The sequence below is a fragment of the Saimiri boliviensis genome, chromosome 21 (genome assembly GCF_048565385.1).
Source record: "Saimiri boliviensis isolate mSaiBol1 chromosome 21, mSaiBol1.pri, whole genome shotgun sequence".
Taxonomy (NCBI): Eukaryota; Metazoa; Chordata; class Mammalia; order Primates; family Cebidae; genus Saimiri; species Saimiri boliviensis.
Genome location: NC_133469.1, coordinates 15012098 through 15037374, shown reverse-complemented (window position 1 = coordinate 15037374; position 25277 = coordinate 15012098). Strand labels below are relative to the sequence as shown.

General features: G+C 43.8%; 1 protein-coding gene across 23 annotated transcripts in view; it reads right to left on the bottom strand.

The window, feature by feature from the left end:
- The window catches only part of RBFOX2 (RNA binding fox-1 homolog 2), a 284620-nt gene extending 264524 nt beyond the window's left edge, over window positions 1-20096 (bottom strand). For 2 of the 23 annotated variants that reach the window (XM_074390865.1, XM_074390866.1), the window contains exon 1: window positions 19408-20067. In XM_074390865.1, coding sequence (XP_074246966.1) covers window positions 19408-19593 — 186 coding nt within the window. In that variant the 5' untranslated portion in view covers window positions 19594-20067. Of the gene's footprint in view, window positions 1-19407 lie in introns of all 23 variants that reach the window. The other 21 variants (XM_074390856.1, XM_074390857.1, XM_074390858.1 and 18 more) reach the window with 21 other exon arrangements.
- Window positions 20097-25277: the final 5181 nt, after the last annotated feature.

Here is a 25277-nt window from a genome sequence, read left to right as displayed (position 1 = left end):
TGTGCAAATATGTAGGATATGTGAAAATAATATCACCTGCTTACCTGCTGCCAGCCCTAGTATACTGTAGAAACTAAGCACTTAAATGTTGATAAAAATTTTGAAAGCCTCTAATGGACAAAACAATGTTGTTACAGCATTCCATGCTATGAAGAGCAAAATGCCCACATGGTAGAAAGTGCTTCATGTAAACTCAAATATAATAAAACAAAACATAAGTTTTAAGTTGTTTTCATGAGGGACTCAACCTGTGGTTCTAAACAGAGGGAAAGTTTCCTGGAGGATGCAGACAGATGAGAAAAAGAAAATAAGATTGTCTGCTGGAAGTGAGCACAACTATATGTATACAACATAATCAAATACAGATTTTCTTTGTTCTCTTCTGTTTTCTCTTTTTTTCCTTAATGAACAAAGACTATACTATTACACCTACCCTTTTAAGGATATGTTCCTGAAGTGGCAGGATAATCCACTCACTGGTACCTTATTTTAGTTAGCAGATTTCCTGTCAAAGAGCATTTTTGTTTGTTCAACCTTTTACTATTTCAAATAATGCTATAATGCATATTTTTACACACAGATGCAAGAGTATCTGTTGGATAAATTCCTAGAAGTGGAACTGTTTAATCAATGGTATGTGCATTTTACATTTTAATAGACATTGATAAATAGTTCTTCATGGAAGTTATGTGACTTTTCACCACTGCAAGCAATGAGTTCCTGTTTCTCTACTTACACCTTTATCAATACATTGTTATCAAATTTTTATTCTAATTTTACAGCTGTTCTATAAACCTCTCCTAAAACTCAAGTTTCCTAAGAACACTCCATTAACTCTGTAACTAACCCAGCATCCAGTAGTGCTTAACATGTGGTAAACATTCAAATTTTGTTAAATCAAATTTTGTCTCCAAGCAAAAGAAGGGTAAGGGCTCTTACACAGTAAGAGAGGATTACATTTAATATAAATAACGAAAGTGTTTAAAATGTCAGCACTTTTTCCCTTTTAGAGAAAAAGGAACAGAGAAGGAAGAAAGGATGGATGAATGGATTGATTCTTATCTAAAATGGTTTCTCCTAGAGGTTTAACAAAAAATAGGGGCCAAGGTTTAACAAGAAATAGGGGCCGAGAGCAGTGGTTCATGCTTGTAATCTCAGTACTTTGGCAGGTGGATCACTTGAGGCCAGGAGTTCAAGACCAGCCTGGCTAACACAATGAAGCCCAATCTCTACTAAAAATAAAAAAAAATAGGTGGGCATGGTAGCACACACCTGCAATCCCAGCTACTCAGGAGGCTGAGGCACGAGAATCACTTGAAGCTGGGAGAAGGAGGATGCAGTGAGATTACACCACTGCACTCCAGCCTGGACCACAGAGTGAGACACTACCTCAAAGAAAATAAAAAAGGAGGCAGGGGGGGCGGAACTGAAAGAAAAGAAATAAAATAAAAAAGAAATTAAAAAAGAAAAGATTCATACCTGTCTGAAATAGTTAAGTACTGTCCTACCTTAAATTAAAATACACAATCAATCTTCAAAATGCCAAGAAAGCTGAAGGGCCTCAAAGGAAGGAAGGAAGGAAGGAAGGAAGGAAGGAAGGAGGGAGGAAGGGAGGGAGGGAGGGAGGGAGGGAGAGAAGAAGGGGGGAGGGAGGGAAGAAGGAAGGAAGGAAGGAAGGAAGATTCCTTCTCTGAAACTGCCACAGGATACTGAAACTTCTCACATCAATGTTTTTTTTACACAGCTTCAAAAACATTGACTCTCATCATATATTTTACACAGTCACACAGTTAATATCTCACGCATTTGCTTCTGTATGTACCCAGCATAGTTAATACTAAAAGTCTTCCAGTGAATACAATAAATACTGAACTCTGTAGCCCTCCAGTCATCATGTGTTTGCCACGGTCTCTGGTGCCTGTTCTTTGTGCTGTTAACAACCACCACAACAACAGATAACACACAAAACTGTAATGACTCATTTAATACAACAACCTCATTTATTATCCACATTTTACAAATAAAAAAACCGAAGCACAGAGGGGTTAAGTAACTTGCCTAAAGGACACACAGCTAAGATGAGACAGAATTTCTGCTACCAGAAAGGGCCTTCCTTTTTTTTGGAGACAGGGTTTCGCTCTGTTGCCCAGCCTGGAGTACAATGCTGCAATCATGGCTCACTGCAGGATCTGGCTCTTGGGCTCAAGCGGTCCTCCCACCTTGGCCTACCAAGTAGCTGGGACTAACAGCACACACCACTATACCCAAGTTGGTTTTTTTGTTTGTTTGTTTGTTTGTTTGTTTTTGTAGAGGCAGGGTTTCACTATGTTGCCCAAGCTAGTCTCACAATCCTGGGCTCAAGTGACCCACCCACTTTGACCTCCCAAAGTGCCAGGATTACAGGCATGAGCCACTGCGCCCAGACAGAAAGGGCCTTCATGATCCAGTATTTTAATACAGTGTACTTTAATACAGTGTATGTTAATACAGTGTACTGTATTAAAATATTAAAGATAACTTCTCAGACACAGCTATTCACAGAGTGTATGTTACCACAGAGCCACCTGCCACTACACTTTCACATATATTCTGTGAATACTTCCATCCAAGCAATTATCACAGTATATAAAAATTATCTATGTACATATCCACTGTCCCCAGCAAATTTAAGTCACTGTGCCTAGCAATGTGAGACTCAATAAATTCTTCAACTGGGTTTTAGGTTACCACGTGGGATAAGAAAATACCATTTCCATTTCTCACGTCCACACTTTGCCTTTCCTATGCTGGTACGTCTTTCACTCCTGTATGCCACCATTCCCTAAAACCCTTCTCTTCTAAGGTAAAATCTACATCTCAGTGTGTGCTGCTGCCGTGGAGATGCTGGCCAGACCTCCCAAATTGCCTTGGTTTCATTCTTGGAGTACTAAAACATTACTGAGACCCACATCATTCCTGCTGGGCAAAATGCAGGCAGTATAGCTTCCACCCCTCAGCAGCCACCAGCCCAGATCGATGGCTCTTATCAGGAATACAGGAGTAACCCGAGCCACCTGCCAACCCATCTCTGGACTGCTAGGACAGGCGCTTTCTGCTATCAAGTTAACAAATGCCTGGAAACCTTACACCGGGTGTGAAGGAAAAACCAAAGGGGAAAAAACACAGCATCTGGTGCCCTGCCTGCTTCCATTCACTACTTAGGGAAGGAACACCAACCAGTGTGACTCGGGCCACAGAGACTGAGCGGGCCTAATTCATCTACTGCAGAGCCTTGGGACCACAGAGACTGTATGGTGGGATCAGAAATGAGTAGAGGTCAACATTCACCTAGAGAGTGAGACACAACCCCATTGGCCTCATTCTCATTCTCTAAACAGCTTGAACACTACCTCTTCTGTAATATTCTCATGGAGAAAAAGGGCTATTGCAGAAGCCAACTCTAAAAAGCAAATTTATTTCTTATCTTTAAATGTAAAAGTCTATAAAGGTTAACTGAACTAGAGTCAACCCTATGCTTGATATCATTAATTCTACATCTGAATCAGAATCCAATTACTGTTCAGTATACACACACACACGATTACGAGGATCACGAGGTCAAAAGATCGAGACCATCCTGGCCAACATGGTGAAACCCCGTCTCTACTAAAACTACAAAAAAAAAATTAGCTGGGCATGGTGGCACGTGCCTGTAATCCCAGCTACTCAGGAGGCTGAGGCAGGAGAATTGCTTGAACCCAGGAGGCAGAGGTTGCAGTGAGCCGAGATTGCGCCATTGCACTCCAGCCTGGGTAACAAGAGTGAAACTCCGTCTCAAAAAAAAAAAAAAAGAAAAAGAAAAAAAGAAAATGTAAAAGGAAGAAGAATAAAATAATCCATACAAGAAACTCTCAGAAAAATCACACCAAGAAATAAGACTAAGAAATGAACAGTTCTACTGAGCCTTAAAGCCAAAGTTTGAGTTTATTGTTTGCTATCACATATTCTCTCTCAGCCTGAGATATGTTGTCCATAAAAATGAGTACACTATTTTCCATGACTAACAGAGAGGGCTGGTCCAGATAATTTCTAGATGCCTTCAGCTCTGAATTTTTTTTTTAATTTATTATTTTTTGGTTTTAAGGAGTGGAGAGTTTAATGGGCAAGAAGTGAAGAGAGAAGACAGAAGAAAGAAGCTCTCCTGTACGGAGACAAACAGACAGCTCTGTTGATTTTTCTACTATTCACCATTATCAAACCATTGATTGATCTGTTGTCGATCTATTGTTCAGTTAACAATAAAATTAGAAATAACTTTGAGGTTAAAAACAAAAAAAAAACAAATAACAAATTATCATGCACACCACAACAAAGTATCCCAGTTCTACATGAATCAGCTGCCAGGTAACACGTAGAATGTTTTCCATATTAAATATTTGGCATGCCAAACCAATGAAGTCCTTATTCGCTCCATTCCTCATCAGTCATACTGTTTCAGTCTTAAGCATCGTCAAAAGGCACTGAATAAAGAGCCTCAAGAGCTGTGTAAGAGCAGCAGCTTTGCCACATCCCAGTCATAAGGCTTAAAGAGGTATATTTTCAGCTGAAACATGGGAAGAATCATCACCTATCTTTCAGGGTTGTTGTAGAGAATAAATAACGGCCCGCACAAAAGCATTTTATAAACTGTAAAATGCATTCTATAAAGCGTAACATGGGCCGGGCGCGGTGGCTCAAGCCTGTAATCCCAGCACTTTGGGAAGCCGAGGCGGGTGGATCACGCGGTCGAGAGATCGAGACCATCCTGGTCAACATGGTGAAACCCCGTCTCTACTAAAAGTGCAAAACATTAGCTGGGCATGGTGGCACGTGCCTGTAATCCCAGCTACTCAGGAGGCTGAGGCAGGAGAATTGCTTGAACCCAGGAGGCGGAGGTTACGGTGAGCCGAGATCGCGCCATTGCACTCCAGCCTGGGTAACAAGGGCGAAACTCCGTCTCAAAAAAAAAAAAAAAAAAAAAAAGCGTAACATGGAAGCTGGGTGCAGCTGCTCAGAAGGCTGAGGTGGGAGAATCACTTGAGGAGTTCAAGGCTACACTAAGCTATGATCCTACTGCACTCTAGCCTGAGTGACTGAACGAGAATACCCTTAAAAATAATAAAATAAATTTTTTTTTTTGAGATGGAGTCTCACTCTGCTACTAGGCTGGAGTGCAGTGGCTCGATCCTGGCTCACTGCAATCTCCGCCTCCCCGGTTCAAGCCATTCTCCTGCTCAGCCTCCCAAGTAGCTGGGATTACAGGTGCATGCCATCACACCCAGCTAATTTTTATGTTTTTAGTACAGAGAGGATTTCACCATGTTTGCCAGGATGGTCTTGATCTCTTGGCCTCGTGATCCGCCTGCCTCGGCCTCCCAAAGTGCTGGGATTACAGACATGAGCCACTGCACCCATCCAATAACAACATAAATTTATTTGTTGAGTATCGAGTGCAATTTTAGTCACCATGCTTCAAATCTGGAGGATGACTATAGAAAAAGCAACACAAATCATTAAGAAGATTTTTTTTTTTTTTTTTTTTTTTTTTTTGAGACGGAGTTTCGCTCTTGTTACCCAGGCTGGAGTGCAATGGCGCGATCTCGGCTCACCGCAACCTCCGCCTCCTGGGTTCAGGCAATTCTCCTGCCTCAGCCTCCTGAGTAGCTGGGATTACAGGCACCCGCCACCATGCCCAGCTAATTTTTTGCATTTTTAGTAGAGACGGGGTTTCACCATGTTGACCAGGATGGTCTCGATCTCTTGACCTCGTGATCCACCCGCCTCGGCCTCCCAAAGTGCTGGGATTACAGGCTTGAGCCACCGCGCCCGGCCAAGAAGATTTTTTAAAATAGATTGTATAAAAGTTGATCTATCTTTTTCAACAAACATTTACTCAGTTCTTATTATATTATATCCTGGGCACAAGACTACAAAAATTAAGAGATTTTTCCTTAGCTGGGTATGGTGGCATATGCCTATGGTCTCAGCTACTTGGGATGGTGAGGTAGAGGACTGCTTGAGCTCAGGAGTTCAAGGTTGCAGTGAACTATGATAGCGCCACTGCACTCCAGACTGGGTGACAGAGTGAGACCCTCTAAAAGAAAAAAAAAATTGCTCCTGCCTTTAAGGAAGAGTTCAAAAAGCACTTGGGGACAAGAATAAGAAAATAGGACTGAGTCATAATAACAAAAATGGCTATTATATAATAGAATACCTACTATGTGTCAGGCCCTGAACTAAGCACATTACATACAGTATCTCCTTTTAATTCTTACACTAACCCTCTAACATATTTTACAAAGAAAGCTGAGGCTTAGATAGGTTAAGTAACTTAACAAAGATCCCATCACCTCAGGTTTGTCTGTCTGCAAGTCCATTCTACTTTTTAAAATCTCAGAGTGGTAAAAGCTTCACTAAACCACACACACACACACACACACACACACACACACAAACACACACAAATGAAAACTTTAATAGACCCTATTACATTTGAAATATTAGCCTGATACAGTAAATGGAAAAAAGCAAGGAGCAAAAAAGAATATATAGAGTATGCTACTGTTTGTGTTAAAGAGAGAGGAGGAGGGATAACAAACTATTAATAGTGGTTACTTGTTTGGTAAAGGGGATCGGGACAGGTAGGAAGCAGAAATGAGAGTGAGACATTTCACTACATATGTATTTATGAATTTAGAATTAGCAATTAACTTACAGGTAGGGAACTTACAGGTAGACATAAATCCTGGTTTAAAAAAGTCCGTTTGGAAAATGCTACATAATATCTCAGCATCACAGCATCTGCTTATGAAAAGTATAGTGTGATAGGTTTTTTTTAAAAAAAAATACGTTTAATTCTGATGTACAAAGTTATGTAACTTTTTTTGGTAGGGGGCTGAGGCATGGGCAGGATGATACCTATTATCATTTCTCAAAGAGTAATCCATACAATACAGCTAAAATTAAATAATTCCCTATCTTAAAACAGAATGCTGGATCAAATTTTTTAGGTTTAAGCTCTGGGATACTGCTAAACCAAAGTATTTACTACTTGCCTCTAATACTGAAAAAAAAATAATTCATAGTAAAGCTAAAATCCAGAAGGGGTAAATGATATATACATCAAACTCAAGAAAGTCAAATAAGGGATTCTTAAAATAGGCTCCCCAGGATTGAAAAGCAAACTACTCCTAGAGACAGAAATGCAGAGTAAGCATAAAAGAAAATGGTGCATGCACACACAGATATAGGTTATCTATTAATCACAGCATTTTTATACAGCTGACAAAAATCACTAATAGTCCCTGATAAGCACCTTTCTGAAGGGCTGCTACATGCACTTAACACACTTTAATGCTTAAGTCTGAAGGTAAGAAACGCCAAAGTTAACCAACTTATCTCCAACACTGTGCAACACAGCCAGCTCAAAGCTAAAATGCTGCAGCAAAAAGATCTATTCAGTATCACAACAAGCAACTAAAGACTTTTAACAAGGTAGAGAAACAGAAGAGATCTATAATAAGTAGTGAACAGCACCTGGGAATGGAGAGGAGCTAGCTAACAGAAAAAATAGTTTCTAAACCCAAATATAGACCTTTTGAATATAACCAGCATTACCTCAAAGTCTTGGATGATAATCAAAATTTGCCAATTTACTATCAGCTTAATAAGAGTCATGAGTAAGACTATGACTTCAAGTTCAAATATAACACAAAACATACAGTAAAATCTTATGTAAGTATGTAACAAATAGACATATATGAAATTGCCTGCTTAAGCAATAGCTGTATGATAGTACTCTGCATTCTTTTAAACAAGGTGTGCATAGCATAAGACCAGGCTCAGCTTTTCAGAACAAGTACTATCAACTCCCTGTAAGCTTTGCCAAAGGGGAAACTTCCTGAAGTTCCAACAAAGCCTCAAACCCATTGTGCCAGCCACTAACAGTGACCATGTTCCTGGAAGCTTGTATGAGGTGCAAACCAATGAGTTAAGCTTTGTGGATGTTGGGAACCACCACAAAACATTTTTCAATTTTGCCAGTTTTCACTCAAATCACACAATCCTACTACCTCAGCCCCTAGAAACTAAGAAACAGCAGGTGAAAGCTGTCAAAGCCACATATTCAGAAAACTTAGGGGACAAGCCAGTCTGACTAGAGGATAGCGACCTCATTTGCAGATGCTTTGCAGAATAAGGAGAAGTTGAATAGGAGGTGGGGGAGAGGTGGGCCCTAAAAAAAGATCTATAATTCCTGCCCTCCAGCCGAAATTATTACCCACCCTCCCAAGAATTTTTGTGGACCACTGAACTGAAGAAGGGAAAAAAAGACGGGGAAAACAAACTTCAGGCTGTTAGTATGACTGTATAAAAATCCCCAGGAGAGAACGAACTATGAAACTAAACTCCATGCAACAGGGCTCACTATGCAGCTGCTTTTCCACTTGCCCAATGGCCCAAGATAAATAGAGCAGGCCCATCCAGGAGTCCCAACAACTTCCAGGAAAATGGAACCAACGTCCTCCTGTCTCAGAACATGCCACATATTCCTGAAAGTAACCCCTAAATTAAATCCATACATATCTGCTTTGAAAATCATTCTGGCTGACAGCAATTAATGCCCACTCCTTCAAACAACTGTCAATTTGTACGGGGAAAATATTCTAAAAAATAATAATAATAATAAAAAAATCAACTGAAAGAAATTCCCATGAGCCTCTGTCCAAAAGTATTTCAACTTGAGAATAGCTGCAGGCCACATTTGGACACCTCCAGTCTCTCCAGGCCCTGTCTGTAGATCCCCTAGTTTTACTAGTGTAGCTTCTGCCTCCACCCCAATCCCCAGAGCTAGGAGAGTCCCACAGCCACACCACCCATCCCTCATGATAAATCATGCTTTGCTTGTGGTATTTCCAATTACAATCTGAAAAAAATCAATGAAGCCAGAAAAAATAAATAAATAAACAGTATGTCTCCTCAAAAACCACACGCCTGGAATAAAATATCCAATACCAAGTGCAAAATCTCGCTTGTTCAACAAAGGAGAAACCAATGAACTGGCCTATACATGGGAAAAGTCCCACATACCAAGGTGTTATCTGGGAACCTACGTCCCCAAAACAACCCAAGTCTTAGGGTTGAACACACCCACGTGGAAGTCTAAACCTCAAAAGCTGTTTTCTACCCTTGGGAAAACAGGCTTTTAAGCAGTTATTCAATCATTATCATTTGACAATTCAAGAACGTCATCCACTTCATAAGTGGTATTTATCATGTGTCCTGTGCCTTGAATTTCTGGCAGAAATTTCTAGATGCCACGTAAATGCAGGACACATCAGAAGGAAGTGATATATTATAGGCTGCTGTCTCTCATTCCCTTCTCAGAATTACCTTTATTCATTCAGAAAAAAAAAAGCCAGAGGCACTATAAAGTATAATCATTTACAGCTAAAGAGGTCCCTAATAAACTGGCTAGAACAGACAAGGATTATACAGGACCCCAAACCAGAAGCTGAAAGTAAAGTGGGAGGAGAGAACAAGGGCCAGAGAGAATTCTTACAAAATACTTCCATAAATCTATCTTCAAAACTGAGATTTAAAAGAACAATACCAAACTTCCTTATTTTCAAACACATCCAATATGAGTGATGTGAAAAATACCACGTATTGTGAAGTGTCTCCGCTTGGTATTTTCCCCAGATCCATGAAAACAAGCTACAGGGCTGGGCGCGGTCCCAGGACTTTGGGAGGCTGGCAGATCACGAGGTCAGGAGTTCATGACCAGCCTGGCCAACAGGGTGAAACCCTGTCTCTACTAAAAATACAAAAATTAGCTGGGCGTGGTGGCGCATGCCTGCAATCACAACTACTCAGGAGGCTGAGGCAGGAGAATCGTTTGAACCCAGGAGGCGGAGGTTGCAGTGAGCGGAGATCGCACCACTGCATTCCAGCCTGGGCGACAGGGCGAGACTCCATCTCAAAAAAAACAAAAACAAAACAAACAAGTTATAGTATCTGACGAAATTCACTGGTTGAGAAGGGAAAGGTTAAGGTCCCTAGTCAAATAGTTCTCATCCCAAATAGTGGTAATATATGCGAACTACTACACTCCAGAATCCTGCAGCAGTACTGTAAAAAGGTAAATCAACAGCCTGCTCCAGTGAACTGAAACAGGTTGGCTCTAATTGCCCCTCTCACTAGTGTTGTTCCTCTTTTCTCCTTAACCACACTATCACAAAGGAGCTTTTTATACATACACACGTGCACTCAATTAGTATCTGAACACAGGAAACTAAATATCAGGTTGCCATGCCTACCCAACACATTCGGCAGTTAAATTCTACTCCAGCTTCTGTTTTCAGAGACCCCCTCTCTAACCTTTAACCCTTATATCAATGAAAAGATTAGGTAACATTCATATATCACACAACATGCAGTCTTCACAAGGGATGGAAAGTAGACCAAGGGCCAGACCCCCCCAGGGAAAATCTGGATAAACAATTAAAGCCATCTGCAGGCCCCAACTAAGAAGCAGGAAGACAAAGTTCAATTTAACAAAAATGGACAGTGTCTTCACTACTTGGGCCCAGGCATGGTGCTAAATCCTACGGATTCCTAAGGATCTTCCAGTCTGGTTAAGTGTGGTGGGGCAGACCATTCAATCACGTATTAAACAGAGCTATGGACATGATGTTTTGGAAGACAGCAGGAAAGTGACAGACATGAGAGTAGTCACAAAAGGCATCCAGGAGGAATCAATATCCAAACTCATTATTGAAAATTGAGCCTTACGAATGTGGGATAAAGGAGATGAAGCAGGAACTTTGGGTAGAAGGAAAAGAAACAAAAGCACAGAGGCATTCATTAACCTGGGTGGCATGATTTGCTCAGAAAACTATAAGCTCCTGGACATGGACTTGGAGTATAGAAAGAGATGGAGCTTGAAAGTTATGCAGAAGTCAGCCCAAACAAGAGAAGGGACAATAATCTTTAAGCGAGGAGTAACAAATTGGTTATTTTATTTTTGAGACAGAATCTCACTCTGTCATCCAGGTTGGAGTGCGGTGGCACGATCTCCATTCACTGCAACCTCCACCTCCTGGGTTCAAGCAATTTTCATGACTCAGCCTCCCAAGTAACCAGGATTACAGGCATGTGCCACCACACCCAGCTAATTTTTATATTTTTAGTAAAGGCAGAATTTCACCATGTTGGCCAGGCTGGTCTCCAACTTCTGAACTCAAGTCATCTGCCCACCTGGGCCTCCCAAAGTGCTGGGATTACAGGCGTGAGCCATTGTGCCCAGCGAGATTGGCTCTTTTAGATAGATCACTGTGTTAGCAGTCTGGAGAGTGGGTTTAAAGGAATGAAGAGACAAGAAGAAACAACACAAAGGCATCCCAGCTCAATTTCCATATATAAAATGAGAATAAAAAGTGCCACTTTTGAATCAGCATATTTAATAAAACCTATAAAATTTGAAACACAGCATTTTCACTGTTCCTGCATTCCACATACCACTAAAACAGCCAGTGAATTTGTCACCCACCCTCCCAGCACAGATCCCACGGGTTCTAGGAAACCTATGTCCCCAATGCAGACACTGTGATACTGCAGCAGTCCTTTTACTCCTTAGCAAAGAATTGTTTGCCCTTCCTCTGACAAGAGAGATCACAATGACCAGATTCATTCCGCTCCTCCACCATGGATGATGGGCAACTGAGATTTCCCCTTTAACACACTACTCACCTCTAGTAGTTCCCAACTCTGGCACTGAATCAATCAGAAGCATGTTAACCACTCCATACAGATTAAACAGTAAGCAGGAACTTAGTGAGTGCTGCATTGCAAGATATAAGAAAAGGAAGAAATACATGTAGTGCTGGGTTCCCTGATAGGCACTTTAAAGAATCTCAGTTACTCATCATAGCAGTTGATAAGAGTAGATGTTAATCCTCCCAGTTCACAGATGTGTGAGCGGGAACTCAGAGATGCTGTATAGGTCATTCATTTGGTAAGTGGAGAAGCCAGGATTCAAATCCCAATATGACAAACTCTAAATGGTGTTTCTTTACTACATCATATTTCAAGTATATATGGATAACAAATAAAATTACATATTAAGTTTGGCAATAAAAATATCTCCCCTTTTAAAACAAAGAAGGGACACATCCGCTATGGTCTCAGATTAAGGGATCACTCACGAAAGTCACAATTAAACAATCACAATTTTTAAAAAACAAACAAGCCAGGCACAGTGGCTCACACCTGTAATCCCAGCACTTTGGGAGGCCAAGGTGGGTGGATCACAAGGTCAAGAGTTCAAGACCAAGCCTAGCTAGTATAGTGAAACCCCATTCTATTCAAAAAACAAACAAACAAACAAAAGCAATAACTGGTTATCTCCAAATGCTACTTAAAAAAGGTCACTTCTGAGCATCAATGACCAAAAAACGTTCACACTCAAATAATCAAAGCAATCTGGCTATACTCTAGAGAAACGTATCAAATCCTCCACACACTTTCCCCTCAAGAGTCCCTAAGACAATATCTGAAAAAACTCATGGCTGACTGTTCATTCTCTTGAGTACATGACTTCCCAAACTACTTTGCCCACCAAAATTATAGAAATGCATCCAGGATTCACATGGCAGTTCTGATCCGATTTGTCCCAATCCTGGCTCAAGCAGCTTTGCACTACTTTCCTAACTAGATCAGCATCAGCCAATGGGTTTATTCAAGCTGATCTGTGATGGATTAGATAATGAAACCTTAGCCACGTAAGTTGCCTGCTTGTATGGGGGTTGTAGGGAAGAATAAGAAACTCAACACTCCTAGGGGCCACCTAAAACACCAAATGCACTCACCATCCCTCACTCCATCTGTCTGCTCATGCTCCAATTACTGCCATTTCCTTCCAATCATATCGGTGGCTCTTCCCTCCTGTCTCTGAAGGAAGTGCACATTTGCCCCAGAATAAAGATGTTTTCTATGCCTTACACCAAATGCGTATGAACAAAAATTCAAAGAAATCTGCTTATTAAAATGACTTTGTCTTTTTCTACAAATTATTAAAGGCTGACATGAAATTGAAGGCTTGAGAGATGTTAAACTAGAGATTCACTAGTAACATTTTTGTTTATAGGAAGTAGCAGAACTGAATTTCTCCACAGTCCTATAATCTTGAGGCCTGTCTGCACCAGTCTGCTTTGTAACAAAATGGAAGTTAAATTTCTAGTTAGCTTCTGTTGTATTCACATCAGTGTGATAGTGAAAAAAAAAAAAACGACAGTAGCTAGAAAATGGGAAGGAGTTGGGAGACATATTCAACTCAGGCTAATCTCTTGAGTCACCCTGAAGAATAATTCTATTTTGAAATCAGATCTGACTTTCTCCTTCTCAAATACATTTACATTTGCAGACTTCCCTGTGAGACCTGAGGAAAAAAGCAACAATTTTTACATGACTGTGCCTCAGTTTCTCCATCTACAACATTGGCCACTCTGGAAGTGTTATGGGTTTAATGTCTGTGTCCCTCCAAATTTCCTATGTTGAAGCCCTAACCGCAATGTAATGGCTTTTGGAGGTGAGGCCTCTAGAATTAGGTTTAGATTGGGTCATGAGGGTGGGATCCATGTGATAAAATTAGTGCCCTTATAAGAAGGGGGAGAGACCACTGACTCTCCCTCCTCAAGAGCACACATTGAGGAAAGGACATGTGAGCTGACAGCAAGAAGGCAGCTATGGCCGGGCGCGGTGGCTCAAGCCTGTAGTCCCAGCACTTTGGGAGGCCAAGGCGGATGGATCACGAGGTCAAGAGATCAAGACCATCCTGGTCAACATGGTGAAACCCCGTCTCTACTAAAAATACAAAAAAATTATCTGGGCATGGTGGCGCATGCCTGTAATCCCAGCTACTCGGGAGGCTGAGGCAGGAGAATTGCCTGAACCCAGGAGGCGGAGGTTGCGGTGAGCCAAGATCGCGCCATTGCACTCCAGCCTGGGTAACAAGAGCGAAACTCCGTCTTAAAAAAAAAAAAAAAAAAAAAAAAAAAAGGCAGCTATCCAGAAGCCAAGAGGTGGGTCCTCACTAGACACAAAATCTGCTGACACCTTGATATTGGACTTCCCAGCCTCCAGAACTGCAAGAAATAAACATCTGTTGTTTAAGCCAGCTAGTCTATCATATTTTGCTGTGGTAGCCCAAGGAGACTAGGACAGGGAGAGATGAAAAATTCAGTAATTTCAGTGAAATACATGAAATTACTTGTAAAGAAAAAAGAAAGCACATTTTTTTATAACTCTTCTCAAATGGTAGCACCAGGCTTAGTTTCAGCACCAAATACCCAAACGAAGGCACAAAGAGATATCCGCCTATGAAGAAATAAGCCATAAATGAGCAAATGGAAAGATATACTACTTCAATAAATACAGCATCTACAAAGCAGCTACAAGCTATCTGGAACCCCTTCCCTGAAACCTGAAAGAAAGTCATCCTACTACTAGAGTCAGCTGCTAATAGGAGTAACTGCTGAACCCATTTGGCTAAACTGGATTTATGACTCCAAGGTGAGAAGCGGTTACTCAGCCATGTAATAATTATACCATATCAACAATTCACTGACATAAAGAATTTTGTATAAGGTGTACCTTACCTTATACAGCAGCTAAACTCTTAGAAAACCACACAAAAATAAAATTTTCGTTAATCAAATTGCTCACTAGAAAAGCTGACCAAAAGAATTCATTCCCCCAGTACGCTTCATACAGCCTAAATTTCATACATATTAGACTTATAGTGAAATGTAGCTCTAATAGCCCTACATGTAACTCAATTTACTTCCCCCCAAGTTTGAGTACAGTATTTCTAAGTACTCTCTTTAACTACATTTCTCAAACTGTTCATCAACTTTCCAGTTGAGTTTGTCACTTCTCTCCTACTCTGTGGTTCAGATTTCTCTATTTCTATACTGTTTCCAGGGCTGCACTGACTCCTCTTCCACTCACATCAAGATTCTATATACTGCCCTTGAAAGCACTGACCCTTCCTCTCTTTCTCCCAGGGTTCCTTCTGAGCCTAACAATTATAATAACAGCATCACAGACTCTCTGGAGTTTCCTCAACTCCATTTTGGGAAGTGATGATTTACTTCAAAAGCTTAATGCTAGAATTTAACAGGGTTCACCTTTGGAATCTGAAGCTCAGCACTACAGCTCCATTTGGTAAGCAGCCTTGGGAGTGACCCCAGTAAATGACCCTATTCTATAAAAATAGGGTTAATCTTTTGACATTCAAAGGGTCTGAAAAATTCTGTGATGATACTCTCACTCTGGAATTTCATAATTTTTTTTAACCCTTAACTATTTGTAAAAGGTAAATTTCAATTTCAATTTAACAGGCATTGAGCACTTACCAAGTACCCAAAACTGTTACACAGTTTCTATCTTTTAGAAGCTTGCAATCTTAGTAGTAAAACAAGAATAATAAAACAATTAAGGGACAATAAAAGATGACACACAATTAAGCATTAATATACCAGGAAGCAAGAGTAGGAACTGAATTTGGTGAACTAAGCTGTAAGGGAAGGCTTCACAGAAAGAGCTAGAAAACGTATTAAGAAAACAGGCCAGGCATGGTGGCTCATGCCTATAATCTCAGCACTTTGGGATGCCAAAGTAGACAAATCACCTGAAGTCAGGAGTTCAACACCAGCCTGGCCCACATGGTGAAACCTCGTCTTTACTACAAATACAAAAATTAGCAGGGTGTGGTAGCGCACACCTGTAATCCCAGCTACTCAGGAGGCTGAGACACAAGAATTGCTTGAACTCAGGAGGCAGAGGTTGCAGTGAGCTGAGATCGCACCACTGCACTCCAGCCTGGGTAACAGTGAGACTCCAACTCAAAAAAAAAAAAAAAAGAAAGAAAAAAAAAGAAAGAAAAAGAAAAAACATATACTTTAAGACAAACCATATACCCAAAACACTAGATACACTAAGGTTTTTGTTTGTTTTTTTGAGACAGAGTCTCGCTCTGTCACCCAGGCTGGAGTCCAGTGGCATGATCCTGGCTCACTGCAACCTCCGTCTCCTGAGTTCAAGCAATTCTCCTGCCTCAGCCTCCTGAGCAGCTGGGATTACAGGCATATGCTACCACACATGGCTATTTTTTGTATTTTTAGTGGAGATGGGATTTCACCACGTTTGTCAGGCTGGTCTCACACTCTGCAATCCACCTGCCTCAGCCTCCCAAATGCTGAGATTACAGGGCTGAGCCACCAAGCCTGGCCCTACAATAAGATCTTTAAAGTGTGTATTTACATAGGGCCTATAGGTATTTCTACACCGCTGATATCATCTCCTAAGACTCCCTGCCCCTGCTCATTCTGCTCCAGCTATTAATACACTGGTCTCCCATTCCCAAACAAAGCAATCTTCTTTCTCAATGCCTCTGTACCCTCACCTCCTTCTACCTGAACCCTCTTTCCAAAAGCAACTGAATGGCCCATTCCCGCAGTTCATTCATAAGCCATCTATCAGAGAGGTCTTCATCTTTATTCTCTCCCTTTCCATCTCTCCCTTTCCCTGCTCTATTTTTCTTTTTAGCCCTTATCACCATACAATTATAGTTGTTGATTTATTAGATGTCTCTTCCCATTTAATATGAGTTCCACAAGAGCAGGCGTTTTTGTTGTTGTTGTTCACTATTATACCTCTTAGGGTTAAAACAGTGCCTGGTATGTAACAGCTGCTCAATAAATGTTAGCTCAATGAATAAACATTAAATATATTCATTTAATACTGACACTTCCTTAAAAATGTACACTTCTTTTAAAAAACCTCTCACCCATTTGTCTCCTAACATAGATTGCATGTACTTTAAGGACAGTGAACTGGACTTACATCTTTTAGAAGGTAACTTAGAAATCATCTGTACATACAGTTTATTTTACAACTAAGGAAAACAAGAGGCCCCAAAATGAGAGATTTCTCCAGAACCATTCAGCTAGTTGAAGCCAAGGGCTAAATTAATGATGATTTGAATACTTATATGATATAGGGGAATGAAACTACAATGAGAATGTAAAGAAGGCCGGGTGCAGTGGTTCACACCTTTAATTCCAGCACTTTTGGAGGCTGAGGCAGGTGGATCACCTGAGGTCAGGAGTTTGATACCAGCCTGGCCAACCTAGTGAAACACTGTCTCTACTAAAAATACAAAAAAAATAGCTGAGCGTGGTGGTGGATGCCTGTAATTCAGCTACTTGGGAGGCTGAGGCAGGAGAATCACTTGAACCCAGAGGTGGAGGTTGCAGTAAGCTGAGATCTTGCCATTGCATTCCAGCCTGGGCAACAAAAGCGAAACTGTGTCTCAATTAAAAAAAAAAAAAAGGTGGGGGGGGGGGAACGTAGAGAAAGAAAATAAAGAATACCCACAAATACACAGAGTGAAAAAAGGATTCTCTGAGGGAGAGATCTCAGTTGCCAATTTGTACCCCAAGGACCTAATCCACTCTTTCCTCTGCACACCCCCACGAAGTCCCTACACACTGCTCCATTTCCAAATATCACTCTCTTTAGCCAATTTCAAGGCAGCAGATAACAGGCCCCAGGAGTAAAGGAGGGAAAGGGATGGAGGTCTCGCTATTAACTATGATAGACAGAAATGATAAATGAATACATACATAGATATAGATATAGATAGATAGATATAGATATACACACACACACACACCCCAAGAAGAAACTGCTCACCAGCACCTACACCTAGTCTTCCCTCCCTACCATCCAATAGTTAGCTCACCTCACCTGAAGTCTCCCACATTCCTGTCTCTTTTTCCATGGTCCTGAGCTTTCACTTCTCACCGTCCCTCTGCCTGACAGTTCTAATGGAAAATAAAAGCAGGCAAACGAAACAAAAGAATTCAAAAACAAACACCAAGAGGGTCACTTTACCGAAACCAACAGAAGTCACAGAGTAAACTCTACAAAGAAGACCAAGAAGCACACAACAAACACGCTAGGCTTAAATACAGCTCCCTCTAACACAGGAAGTCAGGCAGAGGCTTGAAAAGCAGGGAGCAGAGCACAGGAAGTCTTTTAGCACTGCAGAGATTTCCAAGAGTGGTGTAATGGAGAGAGCACAGGAATAGGAATTAGAAGACCAGGCTTCTAGTTCTCCTTTTACTATCAGCTAACTGGACGGCCTTACCCAAGTCACTCATCTTCTCTGGACTTCTGATTCCCCATCTATAAAATAAGGTGGTTAAAACAAGCTGGGACTGGAATCCCCTCCCCAAAAAAACAAAGATGAAAACTATCGACTCTCCTCCACCGAAAAGTGCACATCGACTACCCTAAGAACCTTCCAAGTCTGTCCAGGTTAAGAACCCCTGGAAAAGATGATGTCTAGTCCTATCTCAAACATCCTATGACAGAGAGAACTAGGTACATGTCTGCGCAACTGCTGACAGATAAGCCTCACCATTTCATCGCAGTAGTTTCTGAACAGAGACCAAACCGTAAATCCTGCAAAGATTTCAAGCTCTTCCTCCAAACCATAAAGTCGGCTGAAGTGATCAATACCTTTCCCATTCCCTACCCAAATTAACCAGCTTTATCTTTGAATCCACAATTGAGAATCCAGTCTTCTAATAGCCCTATAATTTTTTTTATTACTCAGGACATTAAAGAGCTATTTTGTGTCCTGGCGATGGAGGATCCAGTTGGCAAAGTACAGGAGGAACATGTCTGGTGTCTCCCTTCAGACTCATTAGTATGCTCCACAAAGTTAATGAGACTGAGCACCACCGTGTTCCCACAACGCTACCAAACTCCTTGTATTTCTCACACTCACCGTGTAACTGATTTAACCCACAATCTAGCCACATCGCCTTAGGGTTCCCTCGAGTTCTCTTGGTTTTCGCTCCTCTCCTTCAAACGCTCCCCATCCCAGCGTGTGCCCAGGGCTGCCAAAAGGTACTCCCTCTTCCTGGGGGGTTTCCCACCAGGTCCCCTTTTCCTCGACTCCGTCTAGAGGACCCAGGATATCACGGCTTCCACGCCACCCCAAGGCAGTAAGGCAGGATTTGAAGAAATGGAATCCATCTCAACCACGCTCGATTTCCCCCAAAAACCTAGCCACTCGTCGCGCCCCCTCGCCCCTCAGGAATCAGGACGCTCCCGGGCACACCGGGATCCGCCTGCAACCTTCGTTCCTAGCCCGACCTCGCCCCACCTTCCAACCAGGCCCCGACCGGCCCCCACTCCGCCTCCAACCCAGGACCCCCGGAGGCCCTCCCTCTCTCCAAGCCGGGGAGCCTGGGGCCGCCCCTCACCGCCCCACTCCGCACCCCCGCGAGAACCAGGCGCCTCGTCCCGCGCGGTCACCTGCATCCCGCCGCCGCCGTCGGCCGCCGCCTCCTCAGTGCGCGGCCGCTTGGTCAGGCCGGGCTCGGCTCCGTCTCCTCCCGCTCCGGGCACCGGCAGCTCCAGCTCCGACTCCCGCTTCATGCCCCGGGCGGCGGCGCCGGGCCCTAGCTGAGGCGGCTGCTGCGGCTGGGCGCCCTCCGCCATCCGCCCGCGCCCCCCTCGCCTCCGGGAGCCGGGCGACCCGCGACAGGCCACCTCCCCCTGGGCCTCGGCCCCGACTGTCGCGACAGGCGGGCGCGCGCCTGCCCCCGCCCCCCGCGTGCGTGCGTGCGTGCGCGCGGGCGGACTCCGCGCCCCTCTGCGGCTCGCGCCCGCCGCTCCTTGCCTGGCGGCTCGCTAGCCCGGCCGCCCGCCCGCCGCCTCGTCGGCGCGGGGCCACTGGCGGGTCGCGACGGGCACTCGCTCGCGCCCTCGCACGCACACGCGACACCCGGCCCGGTCCGCCGCGCCGCCCCGCCTCTCGCACTCCCGGAGCTCGCCCGCCGGCCGCGCTGGCTCACACTCTCCCTCACAACACGCCGTCCGAGGAAGGAAGGGGGCGGTCCGGGCTCCCAAGGCGTGGGGAGGGCTGTTTATTTGTGGGGAGGAGGGGCGCGAGGCAGGAACGAGCTGACTGGCCGGGATCCTCAAACCCGCCACTGTGGCAGCACCGGGAAGGCGGGGAGAGAGAAAGAGGGAGGGAGGGACCGGGATGGAGGACTCCAGCCCGCGCGGGAGTCTGTGGCGATGGGGGCGGTGGCGGCCTGCTGAGGGGGCGGGGCCACCCCTCTCGGCAATCTCCGCCGCCTTCGCGCCAGCTGCCGGAGGGAGGCCGGGAAGCGATCGGGGAAGCTCGGGAATCTCCGGCACGGGCCCGGGATTGTCCTGGAGGCTCAGAGCTGCTGGAGTGCCTGCCAGCGCGGAGCGGGAGGGGTCTCGCTTCTTCTGGGCGGGGCTATAGCCTGGAGCAGGCGGGGCTTGAGAGACCGAGGGCCAGGGAGTGGCTCCTGCTTGCGGGACTAGTTGTACCGAGTTGTGGCCTGAGTTTACCCACCTGAGCACCTTAGTTCTCGGGGAAGAAGCAGGCACTGTGTGAGAGCCGGGCTATTGGCCTGCTTCCCCGCCCGCAGAAGAAGAAAGGTCTCGAGTTGGAAGCTCGAGAAATGCAAGCCACCCCTCTATACCTCACCCCGGTTTTGAGAGCTTTTACTCTAATCATAAATAGCACATTCCTAATGAACTTAGTGATAATACCCGATGTTTGCAAGAGCTTCACGGTTTGCACAATGTATCCACAGACCCGTTATGAAACTGGTGGTGTAGGTAGATATCATGATCTCCATGTCATTGATGATGAAACTGAACCTTGGTTAAATCCTGCAGCAAAAAAAGTGGCAGATCCGGAGTTCAGAACACCAGAACATATTCTCTTTCTCTACACTTTGCTACCTGAGAAGCACTTTATGAATTACTAACTTCGTGCACATAGAGATATCTGTGCAATAGATTCTCTGCCCTACCAGACTGTGAGGACAAGGACTGCATTGACTTTCTGTGGGTTCCACATCGTGCCCTGTACATTATAGGAATAAAAGAATATTGCGTGAATGACCTGGATTCTAATCTTGGCTTTGCGAACTAGCTTAAACTAGTTGCTTCATCTCTTTGGACCTCACTCAGCTCTATCATTTGGAAAATTAGATGGTTTGGATCAGTGGCTTTCAACCAAGGAGGAATTTTGCCATTCCACCACCTCCGCTACCACATTTGTCAAGTGACCGAAGGCTTTTTTTTTTTTTTTTTTTTTTTTTGAGACAGAGTCTCCCTCTGTCGCCCAGGCTGGAGTGCAGTGGTGACCTCGGCTTGCTGCAATTTCAGCACCCTGGGTTCAAGCGGTTCTCCTGCCTCAGCCTCCCCAGTAGCTGGGATTACAAGTGCGCGCCACCATGCCCAACTAATTTTTGTATTTTTTGTAGAGTCGGGGTTTCACCATGTTGGCCAGGCTGGTCTCCAACTCCTGACCTCAAGTGATCCGCCTGCCTCGGCCTCCCAAAGTACTGGGATTACAGGAGTGAGCTACTGGAGTGAGCCACCGAGCCCAACCGACTGAAGGCGTTTTTGATTGTTACAACTGGGAGATGCTGCCAGCATCTAGTGGGTAGAAGCCAGGAATGTTGTTTGACATCCTATTATGCACAGGACGGTCCCTCCAGGAGAGTTATCCAACCCCAAATGTCAATAGTGCGGAGGTTGAGAAACGCTGGGTTAGAGGATTTCCAAGGTCATTTCCAACCTGTCTGTGATTTGGCCTTTGAAATTGGGTTTAACCTGGCTAGGGCTGAAACAATATAGCAGTAAATATCCCTGCTTTACAGTCAGACCAAACCAGATGCCAAATGAGAACCCAGGCTTCACCACCCATGTAATTTGGGACCAGCGGTGACTAAGAATTTTTTTTAAGAGGCAAGTCTTGCTCTGTCGCCAGGCTGGAGTGCAGTAGTAGATGTCCGCTCACTGCAACCTCCGCCTCCTGGGTTCAAGCAATTCTCCTGCCTCAGCCTCCTAAGTAGCTGGGACTACAGGCGCACCACAACACCCTGCTAATTTTTTGTATTTTAGTGGAGACAGGGTTTCAGCATGTTGGCCAGAATGGCCTCAATCTCCTGACCTCGTGGATCCACCCGCCTCAGCCTCCCAAAGTGCTGGGATTACAGGCGTGAGCCACTGCGCCCGGCCAGGACTAAGAATTTCTATATAAAAGGTGTTGAGGGATTGTAGACTAATTAGAAGGGAAGTCGAGGACTTGCCTTGAAGGTGAGTTGTTGTAGTGAGCATATTGCTTGTATTACTTAGGCTGTATTATAAATAAATAAAAATGGCCAAGTTTTAGCTCTGCCACCTACAAGTCATGATGCCTTATGACGACTACTTACCCTCTCTGTGTCTCAATTTCTTCATCTGCAAATTAGGATAACAACGCCTTCCTATAAAGATTATTGTAAGAATGCAATGTTATCACATTTAGAACATCAAAAGAATGATTTAAGATAAGCACTCCATAAATATTAACTTTTTTTTTTTGAGATGGAGTCTCTGTCTGTTGCCCAGGCTGGAGTGCAGTGGTGCAATCTTGGCTTACTGGAACCTCTCCCTCCAGGTTCAAACAACTCTCCTGTCTCAGCCTCCCTCCCAAGTAGCTGGTATTAGAGGCGCATGCTGCCATGTCTGGCTAATTTTTTTGTATTTTAGTAGAGATGGGGTTTCACTGTGTTGCCCAGGCTAATCTCGAACTCCTAAGCTCAGGCAATCCACCTGCCTCAGCCTCCCAAAGTGCTAGGATTACAGGCGTGAGCCACCATGCCTGGCCAGCTATTATTATTACTACCATTATCATTTTATTCACTTTTTTTTCAGATAGAGTCTCCCTTTGTCACCCACATTGGAGTGTAGTGGCTTGATCTTGGCTCACTGCAACCTCTACCTATCGGGGTTCAAGTGATTCTTGTGCCTCAGCCTCCCAAGTAGCTGGGATTACAGGTGCCTGCCACCATGCCCAGCTAATTTTTTTTATTTTTAGTAGAGACAAGCTTTCACCATGTTGGTCAGGCTGGTCTCAAACTCCTGACCTCAAGTAATCTGCCCCTACTTGGCCTCCCAAAGTACTGGGATTACAGGCATGAGCCACCAAACCTGGCCTTTATTCACATTTTAAATGAGAGTGAAAAAACATTCATTGTCAAGATCAAAGAATATCATTATCATTGGGTTATTTTTTATTATATAAGATGGCTTGAGTGGGACTGCTAGAGATTCACATGGGGCAGACAAAGCACCCGCATAACCCCTTGGTGCAACCACTATGCTGGGCAAATTATTTTATTTCACTAAGGCTTCCATTTCTCATTTGTAGGATAACAATAATAATAGTCACAGTGTTGTTCTAAGGATTAAATGGGACAAAATTAAACACCTAGCAGAGTGCCTAACATATAGTAGTAACTGCTTAATAGGTGGTATTATTCATCATCTAATTTGGTTAGTGATATAGTGATAGTAAGCTGTTAACTAGGAGTCTTGGAAAGAGAAGCCTAAATGTCTTTTTTTTTTTTTTTTTTGAGACAGAGTTTCACTCTTGTTACCCAGGCTGGAGTGCAATGGCGCGATCTCGGCTCACCGCAACCTCCACCTCCTGGGTTCAGGCAATTCTCCCGCCTCAGCCTCCCGAGTAGCTGGGATTACAGGCACACGCCACCATGCCCAGCTAATTTTTTGTATTTTTAGTAGAGACGGGATTTCACCATGTTGACCAGGATGGTCTCGATTTCTTGACCTTGTGATCCACCTGCCTCGGCCTCCCAAAGTGCTGGGATTACAGGCTTGAGCCACCGCGCCCAGCCTTTTTTTTTTTTTTTTTTTTTTTGAAACAGGTTCTCACTCTCTCCCAGGATGGAGTCCAGTGGCCTAATCTTAGCTCACTGCAACCTCCACCTGCTGGGATCAAGCAATTCTCTTGCCTCAGCCTCTCAAGTAGCTGAGACTACAAGTGCTCACCACCATGCCCAGCTAGTTTTTGTATTTTCAGTAGAGATGGGGTTTTGCTATGTTGGCCAGGCTGGTCCCAAACTCTTGGCCTCAAGTGATTCTCCCGCCTCAGCCTCCTAAAGTGCTGTCATTACAGGCATGAGCCACCAAACCCAGCCCAGAAACATCTCAATAGTATTATTTGGACCACCAAGGTGAAAGTCCAAGTGCTTGCAAGCTTGTTCTTGTGCTGAATTACACAGCTCCAACCTAAGTCAGGGGTTTCCAATCGGCAGAACCCCACAACCTGATCCTGTTCAACCAAGAAGTATGGCTTTGAAGGATACCAGGATACTTCCTGGTGGCCTATGAAACAACAGTGGTTTTTTTGTTTTTGTTTCTTTTCTTTAATCTAGGGACTTTAGCAGTTGGATTTCTGAAAATTTTATTTATTGAACTGATAGCATAAGAATTCTCCTTTCCCGACTAGCCACAGTGGCTCACACCTGTAATCCCAGCACTTTAGGAGGCCGAGGCAGGAAGATCACTTGAGGCCAGGAGTTCAAGACCAGACTGGGCAAAATAGTGAAACCCCATCTCTACCAAAAATGCAAAAATATTAGCCAGGCACGGCGGCAGATGCCTGTAATTCCAGTTACTCAGGAGGCTGAAGCAGTAGAATCCTTTTAACCTGGGAGGCAGAGGTTGCAGTGAGCCAAGATCACACCACTGCATTCCAGCCTGGGCTACAGAGCAAGACTCTGTTTCTAAAAAAAAAAGAAAAGAAATTCTCCCTTCAGTACTTGCCTTGCCAAAATACCAAAATCACTTAAATCTAAATGATATTAGATCCTTCCTGGACTGCCCTATGACCCGGCAAGAAATGAGATTTGAGACCAGAGCTGCCTGTGACTCAAATTATTGTTATTCAAGTAGTGCTCAAGTCCCTAAGAAATAGAGCAATGCAGTACAGGAATAGCTGAATGACCCGACAGAACAAAGAGAAGTTGGACCTTGCCCTGCAAACAAGCATTATGTATTTAGGGGGAGAGTGGAGAGTTAAACGCCTACAAATCAGAGAAGAGGCAAAATGCATCCTTGGCAGCACAAAGACCAGGATCATTTCTTTTCTATACATCTGCAGCCACCTGTTTGGAAACAGGTAGTTATGAAACATTACAGAGGAAGAGGACACTAGAGAATATTTTCAGCCAGTGGCTCATGCCTGTAATCCCAGCACTTTGGGAGGCTGAGGTGGGCAAATGACCTGAGGTCAAGAGTTCAAGACCAGCCTGGCCAAAACCCCGTCTGTACTAAAAATACAAAAA